The sequence below is a fragment of the Falco biarmicus genome, chromosome 1, assembly GCF_023638135.1.
Source record: "Falco biarmicus isolate bFalBia1 chromosome 1, bFalBia1.pri, whole genome shotgun sequence".
Classification (NCBI taxonomy): Eukaryota; Metazoa; Chordata; class Aves; order Falconiformes; family Falconidae; genus Falco; species Falco biarmicus.
Window position 1 is genome coordinate 2,882,162 of NC_079288.1, and position 23,834 is coordinate 2,905,995.

At 50.9% G+C, this 23,834-nt stretch overlaps 1 protein-coding gene and 1 long non-coding RNA gene across 3 annotated transcripts in view; one reads left to right on the plus strand and one right to left on the minus strand.

The window, feature by feature from the left end:
- MAP2K6 (mitogen-activated protein kinase kinase 6) overlaps positions 1-20,379 on the minus strand; it is a 55,205-nt gene extending 34,826 nt beyond the window's left edge. For both annotated transcript variants that reach the window (XM_056346491.1, XM_056346482.1), the window contains exon 1: positions 20,088-20,379. In XM_056346491.1, the coding sequence (XP_056202466.1) occupies positions 20,088-20,103 (16 nt within the window). In that variant the 5' untranslated portion in view covers positions 20,104-20,379. The remainder of the gene's footprint in view (positions 1-20,087) is intronic.
- A 229-nt stretch (positions 20,380-20,608) lies between these two features.
- On the plus strand, positions 20,609-23,781 carry LOC130143873 (uncharacterized). The gene is made up of 2 exons (XR_008819902.1): positions 20,609-22,685; positions 23,632-23,781. It is a non-coding gene; the product is annotated as an uncharacterized LOC130143873 (long non-coding RNA).
- The last annotated feature ends 53 nt before the right edge of the window (positions 23,782-23,834 follow it).

A 23,834-nucleotide genomic window follows, 5' to 3' on the forward strand; every position in this document is an offset into this window, starting at 1 on the left:
TCAAACAGAACAAACACAAATGGGTGTAAATTCAGGAACTAGCCACTTCTGGTGGTTTTAGCAATATAAATGTAACCTCCCAGGTGGCCACTTCCCAGAGGCAGCCCCACTTGCCCTCCCATGGGTTGTTGTGGCATCTCCACAGGCATGACCACAGTGCCTCCAGTACCACCACCACCTTCCTCCCACAGGCTTTGTCTGTGTGCAAGTCTTTGAATTTTGCCATACAGGCAAAGTATGGAATTAAGCCATGCTCTTTTGATTAAAATATCTTTGGGACAGATCTACAGGTGATAGGGAGGCTAGTGTTGGTGACTGGTTCAGTGGCTGGGGTTGGGAGATGCCAGGGGAAGTTCTCTTGTCACTTCTGCCTCCATGCCTGGGCTGCACGTCTTGGTAACCCTTTGGTAAAGCTGCACAAACCCACATTGTGCACCACTCGGAGCAGGGTGCCAGGGACAGGGTGGGTGAGTGGCTGAGCTGTGCCCACCACCCATTTTGTGAATGCCAAAGCCCTACTTTGTAGAGAAAACCAAAAGCTAGGTGTTCATGTAAGCACCAGTGATGTGGAAGCAGGCCTGAAAATCTGTTTTCCGACCCCTTATTAAGGCACAGAAAAGGAATTTAATGTGCAAGAGATTCTTAAAACCTGTTGAAGTTTCAACCAAAGGCCAAGGGAAGAGATAAAGTGGATATTGTGCTTTATTTGCTCCTTGAAATGTAGTTCAGCTGCTCTCCCCTTAGCCCTATCAATAAGTAAGGGTGGCCAAGGACCACTGGCTGCACTCCCATCACTGCCATGAGCAACTGGACTGGTTGGAGATAAATGGAGATGCTCCAGTGAGGAACATAGTACATCCTCTGTGCAGGACAGGGACATTTCCTGCACATGCTTTAGATGTGTCTTCCCTTGTGGCTGTCTGCAATACCTCCTTGGAAACGGCAAACTTGAAATCTGTTTCCTTAACAACTCATTTCAGGGCTGCTCCGGAGAAGGGAGCCAAGGCTGCTGCAGCCATGGGGCTGAGATGCCTCCCACCTCCGGGCTTTCCTCCTCTTGCTTGGGTGCTGTGCAGCTGCCGGCCCATTTGGTGGCCACTGGTACATCCAGGTCTGAGCTCCCCATCACTGTTGCCAGCCCCATCACTGCACCCTGTGTCCGCATGCCAACTCCAATCTTTATGTCCCAAGAACTGAAGCAATTTTATTTTTTTCCCCTCCAGGAGCCGTATTTTGGGACAGGAAGCAGGAAAGGCAAGAGCACTCTTACGAATGTGATGGATTTTGCCAAGGCATACTAGAATCAGGACACACCTGAAACACTGTATCAAGTGCAGAAATACCACGGGACAGCCCTTATTTGCTCTGAAGTCCTAGTGCACCACTTCTCTTTTTGGTGCTTTTCTCCAAAAATAAATAAATAAGCACATTTCATTTCATACCAAATCTGGATATGCCAGCAGGCTAAATGGAGTGCTTGAGTCACTTCTCCTTGCTTTTTCCCTCTGCCTCTCAGAATCATAGAATGGTTTGGTTTGGAGGGATCTTAAAGACCACCTAGCTCCAACCCCCCTGCCCTGGGCAGGGACCCCTCCCACCAGCCCAGGTTGCCCCCAGCCCCATCCAGCCCGGCCTGGGACGCTGCCAGGGATGGGGCACCCACAGGTCTCTGGGCACCCCGTGCCGGTGTCCTGCCACCCTTGTGGTGAAGAATTTCTTCTTTCTCTCCAATCTAAATGCCCCCTCTTTCGGTTCAAAACCATTCCCCCTTGTCCTATCGCTACGTGCCCCTGTAACAAGCCCCCTCCAGCTTTCTTGTCGGCCCCTTTAGGTACTGGGAGGCTGCTCTAAGGTCTCCCCGGAGCCTTCTCCAGGCTGAGCAACCCCAGCTGTCCCAGCCTGTCCTCTCAGGAGAGGTGCTCCAGCCCTGAGCATCCTCACGGCCCTGCCCTCCTCTGGATTCGCCCCAACAGGTCCATGCCCTTCTGATGCTGGGGACCCCAGAGCTGGATGCAGCGCTGCGGGGGGGTCTCAGGAGAGCAGAGCAGAGGGGCAGAATCGCCTCCCTCGCCCTGCCGGCCACGCTGCTCTGGATGCGGCCCAGGGTGCGGGTGGCTTTCTGGGCTGCAGGCACACGTTGCCAGGTCATGCTGAGCTTCTCATCAACCAACACCCCCAAGTCCTCCTCCTCAGGGCTGCTCTCAATTCATTCTCCGCTCAGCCTCCATTTGTGCTTGGGATTGCCCCGACCCATGTGCAGGACCTTGCACTTGGCCTTGTCCAACTCCATGAGGTTCGCACGAGCCCACCTCTCGCACCCATCAAGGTCCCTCGGGATGGCATCCCTTCCCTCCAGCGCATCTCCCGCACCGCACAGCTTGGCGTTGGTGGAAAACTTGCTGCGGGTGCCCTTGATCCCACTGTCAGTGTCACCAACAGAGATGTCAAACAGCACTGGCCCCAATACCAGCCCCTGAGAAACGGCACTTGTCACTGGTCTCCCCTCGGATATCAAGCCATTGACTGCAAGTCTCTGAGTGCAATGACCCAGCCAGTTCCTTATCCCTTCATCTCCTTTCTGGCTCTGACTGATGGCTGAGACACACTGCGCTAAGTAAGGGGAACCTGCTCCTAAAGACACTTTCCAGACACATAACCAGCCAACACATCACCCCAAGTGCAACCAAATTTGCTTTGGCAAAGAGAAGATGACCTCAGAGCCATAGCCCAGAGGAGGATCCTTTCTTTTCTCAAAGTCAGTCTAAGCAATCAAAATACAGAGACAGAAAACCCCAGAATTCCATGTGGAAAACCAGTATCTGGAAATCTGTACAGTACAAAACCCTGAAACACTGGCACAACACATGAGCAGATGATGCTGCATCCACCTTCTTTTTTAATTCCCAAATCCCCTGCAGATAAGAAGAGTATGGCGTGCCACGGTCTGGGCACAGTTCACCCAGTGACTATGTACCAGTCAATCCCAAATTACTTGCTGGCACTGTTAGCACCCATATTGCAATGCTGGAAATGTAATTTGCTGTCCTGCCCCGTCAGCGGCCGTGCCCCAGCATCCAGCCGTGCCCCAGCACCCAGCCGTGCCCCAGCACCCAGCCGTGCTGGCGGCTGCCCCGGGGTTCCTCCGTCACAGGGCTCAACTCGCTCCTCTGACTCAACCCTGCAACCTGGAATAAACCCAGCGCAGAAGAGGCCCCAAACCAAAACAGCAGAGCTTTTGCAAGGAGCGACAGAGGTGCACCGCGTGAACTGCCTGGCAGAGGTTGTGCAACATCTGCTCGGATCACACCCGGGTTATTTGCGTCTCAGCGCTGTCTCCGCTGCAAGAGTGGGAGCAAGCTGCGTCTTCAACTCGCGGCAGCTGACGTCGGTCAGCTCTGCCGAGGCGCAAACACAATGGAGACAAAGATCTTCAGCTTCACTGAAGGTAAAATCACAAGGTCAGGCCTCTGTGCCTGCCTCAAGATTGGCCTCCAGCCGTAGATGGTTTGGTGGCAAAGCTCTGAACAGCACCAGAACAAAACGCTGGAAGAAGGCGAAGCAGAAAGCTTTGCAGAAAGGACTCCAGCAGACTAATCTCTGGATCCTGCAGTGCAGAAACATACAGAAATGTCACCAAACTGTGCAAATATCAGAACCTATTTGCCTGCCGTTCAATAAGTTCTGTATTTCAGTAATTCAATTTTGAAGGTAATTTCCTGATTCAGGCTAATCTTGCTTACTCTGCCCATTTTCCTCTTAACACATCCTGCAAAAGACTGCAGGCTGCTGTGTTTATTCATCTCAATACAGAAACCAGAGAGATGCAATTTCTCCTTATCTATCTGCACATTTTGGTTATGCGAGTGTGTTTGTCACTCTGATAAGAGTGCATCTCTAAATTGTAGAAGAGTTAAGACCTTCTGAGTGTGAAGTGGAAGAGACACTTAGATAGAGATTAGACATGAGATCTTGTGCTAAGACATGCACTGAACACAGCGCTACAGGGACTCTGGGAAGGGGGCAGGGAGCTGATAGAGCTTTTGGGAAACTCTAAACCCTCCTGTAATCTCCCACCGAACAAAACTGGGTCCCCCTGCAGCTCTAGTCCACAGGAGCTTGCAGGGAGCACTGGGGTAATCACGCGCTGGAGCAGCCTTCCAGCAGGTTTCGTGGGACACCAGTACCCAACACCAGCTTGGAGATGACAACTGGCTGTCTGACAGAGGGGGTGATACAACACGGCTGCACGGGAGAGGATATGAGGGTTTAGGATGATCTTTTGTGTCTTGTAAAAGTTGCCAGCACCTCACTGAGCTGTTTCAGGGGCTCCCCCACTGGCTTGGACTTCACATTGCCAAGACCTTGGACTTTACTTCCCAACTGGGCTCTGCCCCGATGTGTTCCCTGCACCCCACTCCACCATTTACTTGCAGGAATACCAATGTGAGAGGAAACGGGGCCTTCAGTGCCCATTTTCATGCTCACAGACCAACGATGAGCAGCTACATGCTCCCCTCCGATGCTAACAGCTCAGAGGAAATGGGGAGATGGCAACAAACAACTTTTCCAGATAATGTCCCTTCCCAGCCCAGATGCAGCATCACTCTCAGTCTCAGCAAGGGAACTGCAGGCACAGCATGGGGCCACCCACCATGTTCCTGTTGAGCTGGTGCCAGGACCACATTGGCATCTGTGGATGTGACAAGGCAAGAGAGAGCCCTTTCCGGACACCCTGCACTGCTGAGGCAGCCTTTAGATTAGCCAGCTTTTCTTCAGAAAACAGCTGCAATGCAAAATAGCCCTGAATCCATTGTATTTCAGGAGCTAATGTAAGTGGGAGATGATAAGATACGAGAGTTTTGCCTGCCTACGGCTTTCAGCATGGGGCACAAGAGACTTTAATATTAAAAACCCTGTTACAACACTTTGGCTGAACTCATCTGGCGTGTGCATCCAGCTGCTCAAACTTCGATGGCCTGGGGGAAAGGGCACAGCTCCTCCCAAACAGCAGCATCTCTGTGCAAACAGTGGCACCAACACCCAGCAGGAACGGCACTCGATGCACCACAGCTGGGAGCAGCTGCTGCAAGGCAATTCCACCCAGGCTGGGGCTCGGCTGCCCCGAGCTGCCCCGCAGCACCAGCCCTGCCCTTGCACAGCTCTCCAGGGATCACCGCTTTCCTCCTTGGTGCTGGGATCTCCCAGTCAGCTGCAAAGTACAACCGTTGAGTTCTCTGCTGATTCACCCCAGCCGCAAGATGCTCTGTCAGGGACAGGCACTGCCTCGTGATCCATCAGATAAAAGAGGGGAGGAGGTGGTGGGTGGAAGGGACAGAGCACCAGGCTGTGCACGCTCCGGTTTCAGCTCTAACAACCCCATCTATGGCCGCAGGCAAGTTAATCATAGAATCATATAATATCTCAAGTTGGAAGGGACCCATAAGGATCTCAACTCCAACTCCTGAAGTTGCACAAGATTTGTTTGTGTGCATGTCCCTTCTCTGCCTCGTGTGCAGGTGTGCCGCAATAATGAATTAAAACAAAACCACCTCTGTTGCTTTGGGTTCTGACTCACATCCACCAAAGCGAAGAACCTCCATGGATGAGGATGTTGGCAGCTGCTAAAGGATGTTGCCCACATTGTACAGGGGGCACAAGGCAGCACAGGCTCACACAACTGTCCCGCTCCCCTTGGCACCTGAGAGTATTAGCCCAAACCCATGGAGGCGGTTCAAGCTGAGGATGGGAGAGCAGCACTGAACCCCACCAGGCTTGTGAGACATCTCTGACACCCTTTAGCTGCAAGGAGACACCTGCCTGCGCCGAGGCTGGGGCTGTGCCTTCATGCTCCAGACTTGTTGAATCCTCCAGAGACCACTGTGGAGGCACGTGTATAAAAACACAAAATGCAAAATTCAACAATTTGCCTACACACGCCCCCAACTCCAGTAGCCTGACAGTAATTCTATAGGAACCAAAGCCTCTTCCTTCTTCTCACCTTGCTTTCCCTAACTATTTTTCCACCCATCAACTTAAATTTCATGGATGCACCCAAGCCTTCCTCATTACACACAGAGAAAAACCACTTCCACTCCTCCACCACACTGCCTCAGACACCCTCAAATCCTGCAAATCACTTGCAGCTGCCCAACGTGAGGCTGCCAGAGCCAAAAGGCAGCTCAGGGAAACCTTACTGGGCTCCAAGCAGTGCCAACAAGGACTTTGTTTTCTGCTCCTCACCGTCACTGGAGCAGGCTGCATCCCTCACAGAGCTCCTGCACCTCCAGCAGCTGCATCCCACCGTTGCTCTGGGAAAGATGCGATAGTGGCGGAGATGCCACAGAGCAACAGAGCCTCGTGGCCTCTTCCCTCGCCCCTGTTATCATGAGAAATCACAGCAGTGGAGCTGCAGGGAGGCAAGTGGCAGGGGCAGTCACTCCCTCCAGTCACCAGGTCACCATAAATCAAGCCCTTATTTTCCCTCTGCCAAGGTCCGCTGGCTTCACTGCCTCCCCATCCCAGAGCCTGTTTTCTTTGCTGCTTATCTCAAATTAGGAAATCCACAGGAATTGCAGGCCAGGGAAGCTGTTTGTCAAGAGCCTCCGGCCCTCGTGGGGATTTTTTATGAGGGACTTTTCGTTTAGTTGCTGCTTTGTTTTCAAACCCTCGGCCGTCTGCTTGCAGTGGGAGTTTGCTGGAATCAAAACTGGAGAAAAGCTTTTGGAATTCACCCGGGGAACAAAAGGGCTTTTGTGCAGGAGGATTTGAAGGATGCGGCTGCTTTCATTGCTGCTACCTTCATTTCTATTTTCTCCCTGCCAAAGAGCACCTGCCAGCGGCGCCGGAGGAGGTGGGCTGCTGCCCGTGCATGGGGGACGCGCAGGCAGGAGCACGGCCGCCTCCCACGCCCGCAGGCAGCGGAAGCAGAGCGCTGCAGGCAGAAGGGTGAAGTGCTTTCCAAACGTTCATGCCTCGTGGCGTGCAAGGCTTACTCGGGCCTTTCGGCCAAGCTTCAAGCTCCCTGCCCTGGCTCTGCCCCTGGCACAGAAGGCAGGGTGGGCTCTGCTCCTCAGTGCGGCGGCAGCACCCTAGAAAGTCTCCCAAGGGACAGGCAGGCTCTGCGTGCCGGTGGGTGCTCCCACACGATGCAGCCCATGGATGAGGGGCTGAAGCTCCCACAGCCAATGTGTGAGCAGGGATGCTGTGGGTTTGCTGCAAGCCGGGCATCACTCCTGGGACTCCACTTGCTTTTCTTCTACTTCCCCTTATCCACCAAGAATTCACCTCAAAAGTTCACAGTGAAGGGCCACATGCAGCGACGGAACCCTGACCAACTTCCCAGATGAATACCTAGCGGGTAGCAGCAAGTTTCCGACACTCAACACAAAAAGCATGTGGCCCGTCTGCCTCAGTCATGGTGGGAACAAGACTGGCCTTAAACCCACTGGCCCCAGCCCAGCTAGAAATACTTCTCCACTTCCTAACCCACTGCTCCCTGGAAAACCTGACACAGTAAGGGAGTAGCCACCTCCTTTCCCCACTACTTTACAGAGCCTCGAAACCCAGCTTTCTTAGGGCAATGAGATCCCCTCCCTGTCAAACACCCCACAGATGCCTTTTTGCTCAAAGTCTCCCTCCAGTTTCAATTTTGATTTTCAGGTTTTTTAAACTGGGAGTTGCTGGGAGTTACTCCCATGGGGTTCTGCAAGGTGTTTTTAAAGCATCACTGGCAGAGCAAGGACCCTGCTGCACAGCTTCATTTCCCCTGAAAAAAACAATCGGCTTCTACATCTGCCCCAGCTGCCCAGACACCGAGGGGGGACAAGTCCGTGCACCTGGCAGAGCGGGCAAGGGGCAGCCGCCCCAGCAGCACCAGCACCATGCCTCCCGCGCCAGGGCCTCTTGGAGCTGTCAGATGTGCTGCCAGCCCAGGGAAATGCAAATTGCTTTGGAAAACGAAGGTGACATTTCCACCCGCTTGCTGATTTCTGCTGTGCTGCAGACTCAGAAGCCCGATCCAGGCCTGCAGCTCCAGCTATGAAGGTTCTGATGTCTTGGTGCTTACATTTAAGCATGTGCTTACCGTGAGTACATGTTGCTATTAAGGATGTATTAAGCACCAGGCTGAGCAGGAACACGTACATAAAGGCTGTGCCAGACCGTTGTCTTAGCCTTTCCAATAGCTGCAGCAAGTATCTGTCCCCTGGGCACCTGGCTGCAGGCTTCAGCCCATTTTTTTGCTGTACGCACCAAAAGGGACAACCCACGCGCGAGCACTGGTGGACAGCCCTCTGCGAGCGGTGGCATCTCCCCCTCATCGCCCTCCCATGCCCGAGATGCTGCCCCGTAGCATCCCCTGGCAAAGCTACGTGGGCAAGTGCTGAGGCTTGTTCAGGCAAAATGAGTTAGGAGGCTTAAACATGAGAAAAGCAGGACTTTGCGACATTGGGAGGGTGTGATGGGCCAGGAAGGAATCCCCCAGGGAGCTCAGCGAACCGACCCCGTGGGGTGTCACTGTTCCCAGCAAAGCATGCTCAGTTATTTATCATTCAGCTCTGAACCGCTGCTCCCTACATGTTAATTCTCCATTTCTCTGCAGAAATGCTTCTGCTCGCTGAGCAGGATCGCACCTTGTCTGTGGGGTATCTGCCTTGGTGTCATCACCCTCGCAGCAGGACAGAATAAAACCTAATCAATACCACAGGGCAATCTGAGATATGGTTTTATTTCTGTTACCGGGTGCTCCAGGAAGCCGCAGGAGTCTCATTTTACCAAGCACAGATTTAATTTGTTCAGCATAATGTAAATGTTGGACATTTAAGCTACACCACTACCAGCCATCTTCCACTGCCGATGCGCTGCATATAAAACTTGGGTTTATAATTTTCTGCACTTGAGTAAAGCCACCTTAGGACAAAATGGGAAATTTATGATCCATAGAGAGAAAACTGCCCATTGACTTGGTCATTGTGCGAGTTACAGAGTAACAATAACTTCTAGAGCCAAAGGGGAATATCCACGGAAGCAGAGGAGTGTGCCACAAGTCATTCCTTTAGCGAGCATCCTCTGCGGAAGGTCCCTGCTGAACAGGAAGGCTATGTTAATCCCTGTGGATCCTCATGGGAAAATAGCACCTCTGCGTTGAAAAGATTTAATAAATAATGTCAAAGTTGTACAAGACACCTCTAGACTTAATTACTTCTCTGCTTGTGCTGTTCTGTTTGGCAGCTGGCAACTGTTCGTTTCAACTGAAAGTGTTGAACTGAAGATAATTTTTGGCCCACTTTCCTCTTCCATGGTGCAAATAACACTCAGAAGAACTTCAAATCAACACGTAATTTTCCTCCCAGTGATATGCTGCTCATGCTCCGTCCTTCACTCACAGCTCAGGCCAAACAGAGGAGTTGATTAGAAATCTGGTGGCAATCTCGCACAGAGGTTTTCCTGCATTAGAGGAACACTGCGGCACCTGCAGCACGAGCACAGAAGGAGAGGATCTGCTTCCTTGCTTGACATTTTGTCATGGGGAATTTTTATAAAGGTTCAGCCAAATATTGTGATTAAGTTTTCAACATGGTCAAGACTTTGACCGATCTGCCTTTGTGCTACCCCATTAGACAGCTCCCTTTTGCTATTTATTTTTTTTTTTTATATAAGAGCTTATTTGCTTATTTTTGTACCTAAATTACTAAAGGTGGTATTTGACAGTTCTGGACAGCCAGCGTAGGTGGGAGGAACTCACTCATGCTCCCTCTGCTGGCAATGCCTCCCAGCAAACGTGTAGGTCCTACTTTAAAAACACACAGGAGCCCTATTCCCAGCGAGAAGCCACGGGCAACTGCCACAAAGCCAAACCCACGTCCCCCGAGCCCCAGCACCCACCCAGGTCTCCAGCACTGCAGCTGGAGAACCACCCCAACACCAGAGCAAGGCAGAGGGCTCCAGCAGAACAACTGCCCTCCCCTTTGCACTGCCAGCAAGAACAGCCGCTGCCCCAAGAAACCACCGGCCGCAGAGAGAGGCAAGAACCGGAGCTGCTCCACCACCGCTACGGCAGCGGCGAGTCTGTCCGACCACGAGCGTCACGTCCCGGTCCTGCAGCCCCTTCAACAACACATCTTTCTTTGCATGTGCGAGAAGGCTCAGGAAGCTCAAAGCCATGCACGTGAAGGTCTGCAGGACGCAGCACAGCTCTTGGGGCTTCCAGAGAAGCTCTTTAAAGTTCAGATTTTAGCCAGAGGTCAGAGAGCATGAACTTGCAGGTCTCCTTCCAGACACCTGCTAAGGGCATACACTTGCCTGTATGTCTTATCATAAAGTATAACAAGCAGTATGGGAAGAACAAAAGCCTTTCCCCTGTTTCTATCATGCAATTTTATTTCAGTTTGGAAAACACGCTGAAGTAATGCATTATGGCAGAGTACTGTAGCAGAGGCCAGCAAGTCTCATACTTTTTTCCCCATAAAGCGTCCCTGACACCACTAAGCAGGTTTTTTTCTGTCCACATATGTCCACACGGATCAGACGCTGTCAGGTTACATCTCTCCACCCAGCCTTCTAAATCAGGAGCTGTAAATACACAACTCCCTTTATAAGACTTTCTGTCAAAGCCTCCATAGAACTCCCTGTGTGACGTTCAAGGCTGTAGTTTCAGTTATAGACATACACACTTGCACATACGATACTGCTTTCTAAGTTGCAAGAACAGATAAGCAGGAATGAGAAAAAAGAAACCAAGAGAAAGCAGGGTAGTATAAATCATCTACGCAGGTCCATAATGTCCATCCTACTTAGCAACCAGGACAAAATACATCCCCAGCCTTGTAAATTCTTCTGTGTGTGCTCAATCCCAAGCACATTCAGTCCCACTGACTCCTGTAAAAGGATTCACATGCTCCAAGTCTAGCATGTGCACAAGTCGTTTCAAGATCAGAGCATGAAAAAAAAACCTATTTAGCTTCTCTTTCAAGGGGAAAGAAAAAAATTCTTCAGACCCCACTCGTCCAAATGAGGGCCCTGCTTGGCTACAGCTGCTCTGAATCGGCTCTGATTCAATCTCCCAGATTGCTCCTTGTGTTTCAGCTGTGGCAATGCCTTTTTTAAAGCAAGCTCCTGGAAAAAGAGCCTCCCCCCCCCTTCACAGGAGGTGCTGGCTGGGGAGATGCTTGCACAGGATGGGCCCTAAATGACTGTGCTACAAGGTAAAGTAAATGCTTGTTGACGCTGGAAGCGCTGGCATTGTTCTGAGGTCCGCAGGAAGAGCAGAGGAGGAATGCTCTCCTATTGCAGGAAGCTGTTCCAGCCTCTTATCAGACATAAAGCTTCTGATTTCTTGCGGGGGAAGTACCAAATGTTTTTCAGAGGAAGAAAAAAGAAAGGGAAAAAAAAAAAACCCACCACCCAACCACATGCTTAGCTATAAAGGAAGCTGCCTAATGACATGAATGAAACTGAAGACATGCTACGTGGAAGCTTGCTGGGCTGCCTAACTCGGGTGGCTACGAGCAAGGGCATGCTCCTGCACTGTCGCCCCACAGAGACCTGGCGAGGTACAAGCCCAGGTCCTTCTCTCTGCTAAAAAGGTGCCTGCTGCAAATTCAGTCTGTCTTGTCTTCAGAAAGCAGCTCGTTACTGATCAGCTTTCACAGCAGCGTCCGTGGCACACCCCCCCCAGCTGCCAGGGACTATTTCAGGCTCTCCCTCCAGTTCAGATGCTGCTCTGTCGGGGGCTGTTCTGTGATGTCCTTTCATGCGGTGCACTGCACTGATCTGGTCTTTTAGTTAATTCGTGAAACCAATTCCTTGGCAGGAATTCAAGTTCTCTGTAGAGACATCCCAAGTTTTATTAGCAATGAGCAAATTACTGGTGTCCTTGGGAAAGGTAGGGAAGTCAGACTTTGTTAATTGCCTTTATTTTTTTTTCCTAGAGGGCATCTCCCAAAGGACAACTCTATGCCACATAGAGTGGCTCTCTGGTTATGTAAGTACCTGTACATGTAATGGCTGTTATGGCTTATTGCATAGATATCACAGTAAACTTCAGTTTTAAGCATGTTTGCTATTTTATCAGACCTTGTGCTTGATTTGAGCCAAGCACTCCTTGTCTCCAGCCTGGTTTCTCCTGGTGGGTTATCAGGTGACTGTGGTTTCCCTCTCTTACAGATGAAAAGCAGAAGACACTTGGAACAGGTTAAAAAACAACAGCATCTAGAGCATTGCCTTTCTACTCCTTTAATAGGCTACTCTGTCAACCCTCTGATTGTTAAATGAGAGAAAAATCTGTGGGCATGCAGTGAAGGTCAGCCTTGTGGTTTTGAAAGCATTTAATTAGCACGCATAAGTACTGAGGTCTGCTTGGGAGTGATGCTATGTTAACCATCAGCATCTTCCTATTCAGAGAAGCAAACCTGCAAGAGGCGACTGCAGGTTAAGTCTACATCTCCATGTGCAAAACTTCAGGATGAGAACTGTTGCAGCTTCCCTGTCCTGTTGCTAGCTTGCAAACCTGCATGGCATTTGGAAATCAAGGTCAGATCTCTGTCTGCACCTCATTAACAGCTCAGTCCCAGCTGGCCAGGTCATGCCCTTCTTGTGCAGGGGCTGGGGTGACCAGCTGTACCTTCAGGGTCCCACCAGGGCTGCCAAACGCCCTGTGCTGTGGCTTGTACTTCTGCTGAGGCATTTTTGCTAAGGGCTGAGGCTCGGTGCTTAAACAAATCTACTTAAGATGTAGCTCTGCCCAAAGGGGTTTTGGCATTTTGATGATAGCATGTAAAGTCCCTGCCTTTTCCTTCATTTCACTGGAAGAAGGAGGGGCAGCTGTTCTCAGCTCCTACAGGTGTTTCACTCCTTGAATGAAACTACCATAAATACCATACATCTGGCCTTTAATCCCTAGGCAGTAGGATGCATAAATGATCACAGGCTGACACTTCTTTTTCAAAAGGCCACAGCATCATCAGATGTTTGAAAAAAGAAATCAATTCCAGTCCTTACAAAGCCAAACTTGGTTTTAGTTCTAATTGTAGGCAATTAAAGCAGCCCTAGGAAAAAAGGGCTGTGTTGAAATCAAAGCTGGAAAGTGTGCCTCTACATGGGTGCCAGTTGCCAGCACTGGAGAAGTGCCCTGGAACAAGTTGCCGGTGCCCAGGGCGGTATTAGGTGCTGTGCAAGCCCTCCACACAGAGCCGGTGCTAAAAGGACCTTCTCATCTTGTGTACCCTGGTTTTCAAGTGAATGCTTCACCTCCGGCATGCAGGTACTTGCATGAGCCTGCAAGTCTAGCGGGCTCTTACTGGGGCTCCTGCGTATGAAAGATGGGAGATGCTGGGTTGATGCGAGCAGATATAATGGAGCAAGTCCAGGGAAAGACAGTCAGTAATCAATGCCGGGTTTGCTTTTAAAATGTTCTCTCTCCCTTCCTTTTTGATGCTTGTACCCTGGGAAGGTTTGTCTTTGCCAGATGGGGACTTCCATTACTTTAGAGATGTCAGACCAACAAAAGACTTTGAGTCACTTTCTATATCTGACCTTGAACTACTGGAGAAGCAATAAACATTGTTAAGAGGAATGATAACATGGAGTGAAGCTGTAACTTTTCTAATATAACTTGTTGCTTGAGTGTCAAATAAGCCCTGCTGAAAACACCCGAATGGAGAACTTCGGGGTCAGACCCCGTTACAGAATGAAAAGAAGCACAAAATCACGTTGCCTGGGTCTTCTGCAGAAGAACAGCCAGATGATGCTCTGAGGCCATTTGGCGCTGATAAGCATTGTTTCATTGAGTGCAATTACATATTTTTTGTTTAGAAAAAACATTCTCCTTCAAAAGCAGCTACCAAGACTCTGCTGATTCAGCCTTCATTAAAGGCCTCTTGCTGCAGACACAGTGAAGTGTTGAGTCCTGTACTTATTTTCTACTGCTGCCTTATCTTTGGCATCTCATCTGCAACTTCTGCTGGTTTGTTTTTTTTCCACTGGTCTCATCTGAGTGCAGTAAAAGTGGATGCTGCTTGGGCTTCAGTTCTTCTAATGGTTTTTGGTCTGCTTGGGTGCAGGCTAGGAAAATCTAGCCTCTATTATAAAATTGCAAGCTAAGTAGGCTAACAAAACAGCAACAGCAAGAAACTGGATCAGCTTTGCTCGATGAAGTTTTCCTGCTCAAAGAGGGGGGGGATGCTTTCTCTCTCCACAATGTTTCTTACAAATATGAAACTCTATCTTGGCTGCCAAGGCTGCTCCCTCTGGCTGTTTGCACAATGCTCCTTGGGCTTCACTGCACTCAGCTTTTTGCAGCAGCCTAGCAAGCCATAGCCATTGCTCCTACAGCAACTGGGGCGGGGGTGGGGGGAAGTAGCCTGAGTACCTCTGACCCCAGAGACCTCTCCCAAAGTGGTCTGATGCTGCTGTTACAATACCCATAGATGTTCAGGCCCTTGCTTGACTATGGGATGTAAATCCAGGGTTCAGCTGCAGTTTTGCCAGCACCAACAGACCAAAGATGCACAAGTGGCTTCTTGGTGCTTCCATAAAGGATGTTTCAGCATCTGTTTGCAACATCTCCAAAGTAAAGATGACTCAGAAGTGCTTCAGCACCCCATAGGCTTTCATGGTGGGATGCACCCTCTGAAACATCAACTGGGTGTTTGGAATTATAGCTTAAAAGGAAGAATAGCTTTGAGGCAAAAGAAAGCTCTACAAGTGAGAGTCCTGGGCTTCCTCTCTCCAAATTGCTTTTTACTGAGCAGAAGGTACCTTCCAGTCACACTTGTTAGCATGCAGAATATTGTAGATTTGGAAAACAAAAGCAAAAAAAAACCCAACTTTTTGCACAATGCGTAGATATGGAAATTGCACTGAACGGCCTTCACCACTTTGCCATCACAGATCGTAGTGTCTAACATGGCACAGCTCCAGGGTCCTAGACCTGCTTTCCTGCTAACATTGCTCTAGCTGATAATGCTAATCTCAAACTATTCCCAGCCAGGCCCTAAGGAAGGGAGCTAAGTAACTCTACAGGTAATGAAGCTTTTTTTTTTTTTTTTTTTAATTATAGCTCTGCCCATGTCTAAAATTAAAAGAACAGTCCTGCAATTTATCTGGCCACCGGAGACTGACTCAACACTTTATATAATGACGCTGTTGGTGGCCACACTGCCAACTCGTACAATACAGTGACTGAATCCCAAAACACAAGTGACCGCAGCAAGGGACACCCGTGTGCTCTGGTTTTTACCCCTCTCCCTTACTTGGGAATGCTTGTGCTACCTGCTGCTGTTGGGATGCTGTGCCCAGCCCAGCAAGCTGCCATGGGTGCTCCGCATCTCCCCAGGAGCTTTTCTGCTGGAGCAGGAGGGGACCTGCAGGCAGGCTGAGCATTAGGAATGCAAGTTCATGGGGTGAAGGCAGGGAACCCCATGGGAAAGAGCTGGGAATCATGACCGTGCCCAGCAGTTGGGGGTAACATACACTGCACTCCTCCAAGTGCATTCATAGAGGAGGGTGTGAGTCTGTTCCCACTCCTGAGCTATCAAAGCTCCCATGTTATTTTTCTTTTTTCAGTTTAAAAAAGGGCTGGGAGCTTTCTTCAGATGTGTTGTTTTTAAATCCTTTTTCTGAAAGGCTTCTACAGGTGTTGTTAGGGCTCTTTTCAGCAGGGGAAAATGGACCAGTGACATCAAATGCAAGTATTGTTTGGGTAAAAAGGCAACTTTTTAGTCATCTTGTACATCTGCAGCCACAGTACACAGAATTTGCAAATCTGCCATGTGACTTTGAAGGTAATTGTGTTCCATTAATGCCAATACTCTTGGAGGAATGAAGTGTCTCATCTCTCTAAATTACTCCTGTGGTTTTAATTGAGTAGCATTTGCTTCACCTTAGCAGCTTGTGTATGTGTCATGGGAGGGAATTCACCCCAAAGGAAGCTCTTGGGGTTTTTTTGGTGACTGAAGTAAATGACAAACGCTGTGGCAGTGAGGCACCTAAACTTGTTTCAGCTGGGAGGAGAAAACAGCTCTTTGCTCCTTTTTCCCCTGCAACTTATTGCTTTTATTGCTATAATTACTTCTATAGTTTGAGCTTTTAAATCCTGTTCCTGTCCCTGCTTAGCACCAGGGAGCCGCTGCCCTGGGCAGCGTGCTGCCGCCTGCTGTGCCCCATCAGGATATGGGGTACCCTGCAAATACCCTCAGGTTTCTGCACCACCCCTGGGGATGCTCTCTGGGGCGAAGGGGGCGAGAGCTCCTTCCCTGCGCAGCCCAGCAGTGCTGCAAGCAAATGCCCCTCTTGTGCAACGCAGAGGGAGCAGGCAGCAAAAGGCAGCAACTCTTGCTCAGCTGTGCAGAGCAGTGACTTGGGCGTATGTCAGACATCATTTCTAGCCTCATCCTTTCTATCCTGACTAGTTATTTTTCTTTCTGGCCATGCTGCCTAATTCCTCCAGCATGACACCGCATGAGACTTTTAAACCTCTTTATAAGCGTTTGCCCCCTCTTAACCCAAAGTAAGTACACAGGCACCTCCACAGGTGGTATAGCAGAGCAGGCTACGCATGCAACAGGGTGAAATACTAATTCAACATGGTATCCTTAAAAAAAAATAATAAATAAATCAACAACTCTACCTGAAATTGCCTGTGCCGCTGCTAGACCAGGCTTTGCTAGGCTCACACCTCGCTGCCCATGCCACAGATTTGCTCACCGTGCTCTTGCAAAGCCTGCCCTTGCCAAGCACCTATGTCATGGGAGTGTGTTAATGGTGAGAAGCTGAGGTGGTGCTGACGAGGCAAACTGCACATTGCACAACCAACGGGAGCTTCACACTGCTTATGGGTTAATTTTATACTAGCAAAAACCTGCCACCTACCTAGGATTTAAAAAAAAAAAAAAACAACACACTACCATTTAGGCTTCGCATCTGTTGCACTGAGAATTCTAGCTGGGCAAAAAAAAGAGCATTTTACATAAAATGTAGTATTTTGAATTGGTGCAGGGCTGCAGGGCCTTTGGTCAAAGTCCATAGGGTACATGTTCAGCCAGCATCACGTGGGACGTGGTTCTCGTAATCTCTGTATCCCTTTTCAGCTAGAGCACAAAAAATTGTACTTGAAACAGCGAAGTCTAAGCATTATGAATGAGATCAATGGACAGCAACATTTAGTTAAATGTAGCTCATTTCAACATACTATTTATGAATTAGTGCTCTAATGGGAGCTGCTTCCCCTTCCCTTATTTCAGTGGAGAAATTTGCATATTTGCAGGTTGCTTCTCTGATGTGGGCTTTGCGAGTGAATAATTCCCCCATTAAAATGAATTTGGAAGACTCCTGAATATATCTGCTGTCACGAGAGTTCAGATTTATAGCCTCAAACTGCGTTTAGCTTGTAATTAATATGGACTTCCGCATTTTTTTCTCTTCCAGAATAATATCCTATTAGTCATGACAGCCAAATGTGCCGTATTTGGGCAACGATTCAACAACTTCTGAGCTACCACCAACATCGAGCCCCACTTGTCCGGAGCGGGCTCCTCTCTGAAGGTGAGAAACGGGCTGCAGGTCCCTGCAGTGCTTGGAGAAATCTTATTTACTATGGGTTGCTCCATCCAACTACAAATCCTATTTTGCAACATAAAAGAGGGAACGAAGGTAGAAATGAGCATGGGGTGAAATGCAGGCGCTTGCACCCAGTGGTGCCTTTGACTTGACCTGTATTTTGTTGACCGCAAAGTCTTAGGGAGTCCAGCAGGTAACGTGGCTGGGAACTGGCAAGCACGATGCTGGAGGCATCTACTGGTTTCTGCTGCAGAAGGGGCCAGAATGGAACTGTTGCTTCCCAACTCCAGGGAGTTTTATCTCCTACAGCCCGTGCTGTGGTTGTGCAGAAAGCAGCTCCCTCCGCTTCATCGCATGGCACAGGCAGGGTCTGAGGTGCAGTTCTGCCCTGCAGCTAGGTGGGATTCCTTGCAGGGACTAAGTCTTATCAGGGAATAACCCTCCTGATTACATGCTCCCCTGACAAGCAGCGTTTAAAAAAAAAAAAAAAAAAATTAATCTCTGGCAAATTCTCAGAACAACTTTGGAAATGATTCAAAGCAGGGAGAGGGCTTAGCAGCTGGCTGAAGCTCTGTGCAGTATTTTAGAAAGCTGAGGAGGAACCTCCTGTGCAACACATGAAAGCCGATCCTGAAATGCAGATTATGCCTCCCTTAATTCATCCTGAAGAATGATACCTCTGGTGCAAACCCTGGAGCTGAAACCCCTTCCCGAGCAAAACCTCAGCCTGAACAACTGAACTTGGAAAAGTTATCCATGTAAGGAATTCAAACTTAGACACTTGTATTGCAGAGCGTGAGATGGACGGGAAAACAGATTCAAGAATGATGCCATTCATCGGGATCGTGTTTTGTGGGTTGGCTACTCGTACTTTCCCATTTTCCCGGTACTGAGAAGGACGGACAAGGCCAGTGCTGGCTAGCGTGGGGGCTAAGCGGCACCCAGGGAGGGTGGGCTGCAGGGCCACCAGCACAGGTCCCTGCCCGTCACCAGCCCTGCGTGGCCAGGCTTTCCCACCCCGAGGCTTTCCAGGGACCCCCGGGAAGCAGCTGCTCCCCTGCCCGGCCCCTGCCCCTCCGTGGATCTCACGGTGACCCTCCTGCGAGCGGCAGCGTGCTGCGGGTATCACTTGGTTCAACTTTGCATTATCAAACTTCCTTGGCTCTTTCTATTGGAAACTTTTACAATTCTCTGCTTGGCTGGAAAAGATGACTGCAGCAAACCCAAATTAGGAATAAATTATACAACAACTTTACATTTTTCTTACAAAGGAAAACTGTGTGGCAAGAGCTGTGACAGCACCTCCTTCCTATGCCCTCCCAGCAAGGCTTATAGTGGAAGGCCACTGACTTCACAGATGTCTTTTTAAAATAAAATAACGGCAATAAAAAAAGCCCCAGTCCCAGTTTGGGAACCACTCTCCCACCGGGCCATGCACTGTCTCTCACCCCCCCCTGCTCCCCAATATGTGCGAGGGCTGCAAAATGCAGGGAGAGCCAAGCTGCAATATCAAGTCCAAACATTTAAAAGAAGCTCTAAAGCCTGCATCCGTGCGGCCGGCTGCTGACATATGTGCATCTATTTTCACAATGAATGGCCGGAGCAACTCCTCCTTAAACATCTCCACTTGGTCTTGCAGGGGCTATTGCATTCCCACAGCATTTCTGCAATATTAAATTCACCACCTCCTCCCACCACCACCACCCCCTTGCAGGACACAAGGCTGAGCCACCCCGGAATAATCATCAAGTTAAAAAGCAAAGATCGAGATTACCCACCACCACCACGCTGGCAAGAAAAAATTAAGATAAAAATAAATAAAATAAATCACTGTTGTCCCCTACCCAAATACGCCCCTCCCGCTCCATCCGAAGTGCCGAGCTCGGGCTCCTAAATGCTAAATAAAGCAGCCCTGGTGCATGCTCTTAGCGATCTGGTGTTACAAACCACACTGCTGCCTGCCACCAAAAGTTACCAAATATTGGGGGGGGGGGGGGGGGGGGGGGGGGGTAAGAAATCGGTGGAAAATGATCTCAGTCCTGGCACAAGAACAATACTTTCCCATGGAAACATAGGGATATATTTAATTCGTGGTAACTCCACTCAAGTTGCACCTTTCATCTCGTCCACGGACTTCTTCAAAAGTTTCATTTAATGCTGCACTTGAAATTAGCTGCAATTCGCATGCACCGTGCCCATTTTGCATGCAGCTATACGGCAGCGAATGCATCTGCTCTCCAACACCCTTTATCTGTCCTGACTGTGCAAAAGGCAAAAAGGGCTCAGTAATCCCCGCAGAAGAATTCAAATAACGTCAATGCACAGCTGAACTGCAAGCCCTGCCTTACAGGAACTGTGTGTGTGAGTGTGTGTGTGGCTGCAAAAAGGCACATACTAAACAGGAAATGCAACTGAGAGCCATTGAAAGCCTCAAACTTCAAAATGCAATTGCATCCCGAAAAATGCATGCATGCACTTCAAAATGCATGCACGACTTTTTGCATATCTGCAACGAACAGAAGTAGGAGCCTTACCTCTCGACTGAGACATTTTCCCCTTTGCTTTGATGGGGGAGGGGAGCACAAAAGACTTTGCCTTGCCTCTCTTCTGGAGCTAGTTTTGCAACAAAGATGCAAACTGCAAGCGCTCAATCTTCATGCAACTGGAGTTTTCCTGACTTGCTGCAGCAGCTCTCCTTGCAGCGGGGGGGGCCGTGCAATTGCACACTTTGCAGGGCAGCTTGCAGAGCGGGGGGTTTCCGCCCCCCCTGCTTGCAATGGTAGGGAAGGCTCTGCTGCACCTACATGATGGGCCAGGGCTGGCAGCTAAAAGCTCCAAACTTGGAGCTGGGGGCGCAGTGCGCAGGCGCGCTGCCGACGGCCGCCGCGGGGCCGCCTGGGTGCTGTAGTCCCGCCGCGTCCTGCAGGGGGCGGCGCGGGGCCGCGCGCCCGCGGAGGCTGCGCGCGCGGAGGGGGGGGGGAGCGGCGCGCGGAGGGCGGGGGCGGCGCGCGGAGGGGTGGAGGGGCGGCGCGCGGGGCGCGCAAATCGCGCGCAAAGCGGCGGGAGGGGGCGGCGGCGGGTGCCCGGCGCTGCGGTGTCGGGGTGATGCGCGGAGGAGCCCCGGGGCGGCGGCGGCTCCGCACCCCAGCGCGGCGGCTCCGCACCCCAGCGCGGCGGCTCGCCTTCATTTTTATTTTTTTCCACCGGACTGCTGTGGCTGCGAGGGAGCAAGGGCCCTGCCTGTGCGTCTGCCTGCACCGCTGCCTGCCTCCCTGCCTGCCTCCCTGCCCCCTGCCTGCACTCCTGCCTGCCTGCCTCCTTGCCAGCCTCCCTGCGCCCCTGCCTGCCTGCGCCCCTGCCTGCGCCCCTGCCTGCCTGCGCCCCTGCCTGCATGCTGTGCAGTTCTCCAGCGCCGCCGGCATGGTGTGGGCTGTGGTGGCTGCAGGATACCCTCCTCCCGCTCCTCCTGCTCCTCCTGCTCCTCCTCCTGTTACCCGGCTGGAGGGAGGGTGGCAGCCCCCCAGCGAAGGTGCTGCCCAGCAGCATCCTGGGGCTCCTGGGGGGGCCAGGGCCGGCTGCGGGTCAGGAGCTGTGGCTGGCCGTGGCCGTGGCCGTGGCCGTGCTGGGATGGCAGCAAGGAAGTGTTGCCCACGGGGGTCTTCATGGCATCGGCCCCATCGCTCCCTCCACGTGCTGGGGTCCGGCCAGTGCTGCCAACACGTGGGTGCACGCAGAGCCTCAGCACCCATCACCCTGCGCCGGCCATGCCGTGTTCTAGTGTGCCGCGGTGACAGAGGGACAGACCAGGGTGGAAAAAATGAGTGGAAAAAGGCAAAAAGACATGGTCCATCTTGTTTCCAGTAGGTTTAGATGTTGAAGGATCCATTGGAGAGAAACATCTTCCTTTGTGCTCATGCGATGCCGGGGGCCTTACACATTGTGTGTAGTACCGTGGTGCCCCGGCTTAACCACAGCTCTTAGTCACCTTATGTAACATTAGCAATTTCTTCATCTCTCTTTCTTTTTTTTTTAATTTTTCGTTGTTTTTTTTTTTTTTCCCCTCGCAGGCAGATCAGATGAAGCAAGTTTATCCCCAGTCTGAAATGGAATGTTTTCTGAAGCGGGCAGCGCGGCCCTTGCGGGCTCATGGGGTTTTCCTGTGGGAAGAGCCAGTGGAGCCGATGCGGTGACATCCCCCCAGGATGGGGATGCTGTCCAGATCAGAAGCGCAGCTGTACGCTGGGGTGTGGTAGGTGGGGACCCCCTTCTGTACACAGGGACCCTAAGCCCCTAAGGAAAAGATCGACCTTCCTAAAGCAGTGCTTTACATTAAATATATGTTTCATTATAGGAACACTGGAGGAATAAAAAACATGTAAGTGCTAAGAAATATGTGCTCTAAAAACCTTACGGCTAAACAAGTGCCAAGGATGTTTGTTCACACACCAGCGGAACACTGATGGCAAAGGGATAAAATCCAGTGAAAAGGCTGCGCGGAGAGTGTGTCCGGGATCATGAGCAGCACTACCGCTCCCAGTGCCCTTTTCCCTTGGGCTGGAAAATGTGTCTTGCCGCTGACTTTCACACCATGCCCTCGTGCTGCCCCGTCTGCCAGCCGGCCCCGTGCGGCTGAGCTCGCACTGGGCTGGCGTCGCTCAGGGATTTTGCCATTTGTAGCTGCAAGGAGTCTTAAGGAGGTTGTAACCCTCAATTAGGGATCTGTGTAACTTTCTAATGATGGGAGTGATTGCGGGGTGAGGGAAATGTGCTGCTGTACGTGGTCCTTCCTGCCAAACTTGCAGCCAGAGCAGATCCTTATAGCCCAGCAATAAATCCCCCAAATGAAAGGTTTACGATGGAAATTCTGACAAACCCTTAACTAACACATTACAAATGGCAGCTTTAAAATTCAGTAGCTATAAGCTAAATTAGCAGGAGTGGGGGCAGCCTTCGAGGATTGCTGTAGCGAGCCAGCCGTGGCCCGGAGGCCTTGCCTTGATAAAGATGTGCAGCAACGCTATAGCTTTTAATTGGCTTTTAATGTTTGTAAGAAACTTTTGTTGGTCTAATTTGCAGGTGCAAAATGAGGGATGCTCCTTTGGTTTTCCACAAAGTTTTTGACCATCCCTCGGGTGAGAAGAGAAGCCTGGTTGGTTTAAGGGATTTTGTCCTATAGAGGATGGAGTCCTTGTTCTCTGCGGCTTCCCGGAGTGCTAGCCGCGTCCCTTGCTGGCTGCCCGGTGCCATCAGGTGCTCTGGGATGTCGCTGTCACACGAACAAGCTCAGACAGCACAGCAAAACCTGTGTCGCCCTACTGGCAGCCAGCAAACAGCACAGAGCGCATTTTAATTGTTTTCTGATGTTTTTCCTATTCCCTCTCCCCAAAGGCATGCAGGGACCTGGGGCTCCGCTGCAGTGTTGCCTTCCTCGGAATCAGGGCACCCTTGTGCAGTGCCCTGCTAATGCCCAGGGAAATTTTCTCTCAGTTTTAATGGGTTTAGGCTGACCCTGGGACCTGCAGAGGCTTGTCTGTCTGTCATGTGCTGTGCAAGGGTTTGTGGAGTGGGGGGTGGAGGGTGTGTGAGGTTCAGCTGTGGATGAGTCTGGGCAGGACCTGGCAGTGTGGCTGGGGAGGTGGGGAGGTGGGCCAGTGCTTCCCCCAGGCCGGGGGCTGCCCCGGGGGATTGGGGGGGGCGGGGCGGGCGGTGAGGGCTGCAGCCTTCCCCGGCCACTGCAGGATGCCTGCCCGTGCCCCAGAGCCCAGTGGGGGTGTCGGTGGGTGACCCGATGTAATTTGCTGGTGCTGGGTTAATGGTTGGACTCGACGATGTTAAGAGTCTCGTTCGACCTAAACGATTCCAGGATTCTGTGACTGAGCTTCCATTCGGCGCATCACGGTGCCGCGACCAGGTTACCATCAGCTCTGCCTCAAGTGCTACCAAAACACTTTATTATCTTTATTGTTCACTATTGCTCCAGCACAGTGCCCAGCCTTTAAGCTCAGTGTTCCATTTCCCCTTGGTGAATCTTTTCTAAGTCTAAATTCTGCAGACGTGACCAGGTCTCCTTTGCCCTAGGAAGGATTCACCCTCCTCCTGCCCAGTAACAGGCTCAGATGCCCATCTCTGCTGCTCAAATCGCCTCCTCCTCCGGTCAGCAGTGCTTCCAAGCTGCGGAAAAGGACGTTTCTCTTCCAATGGCTTGTTAAATACATTTTTTAAACACTACTTGTGTTGCTGGTTTATTTTACAGCCAAACATTTTGATTTGCTGTGCAGCAG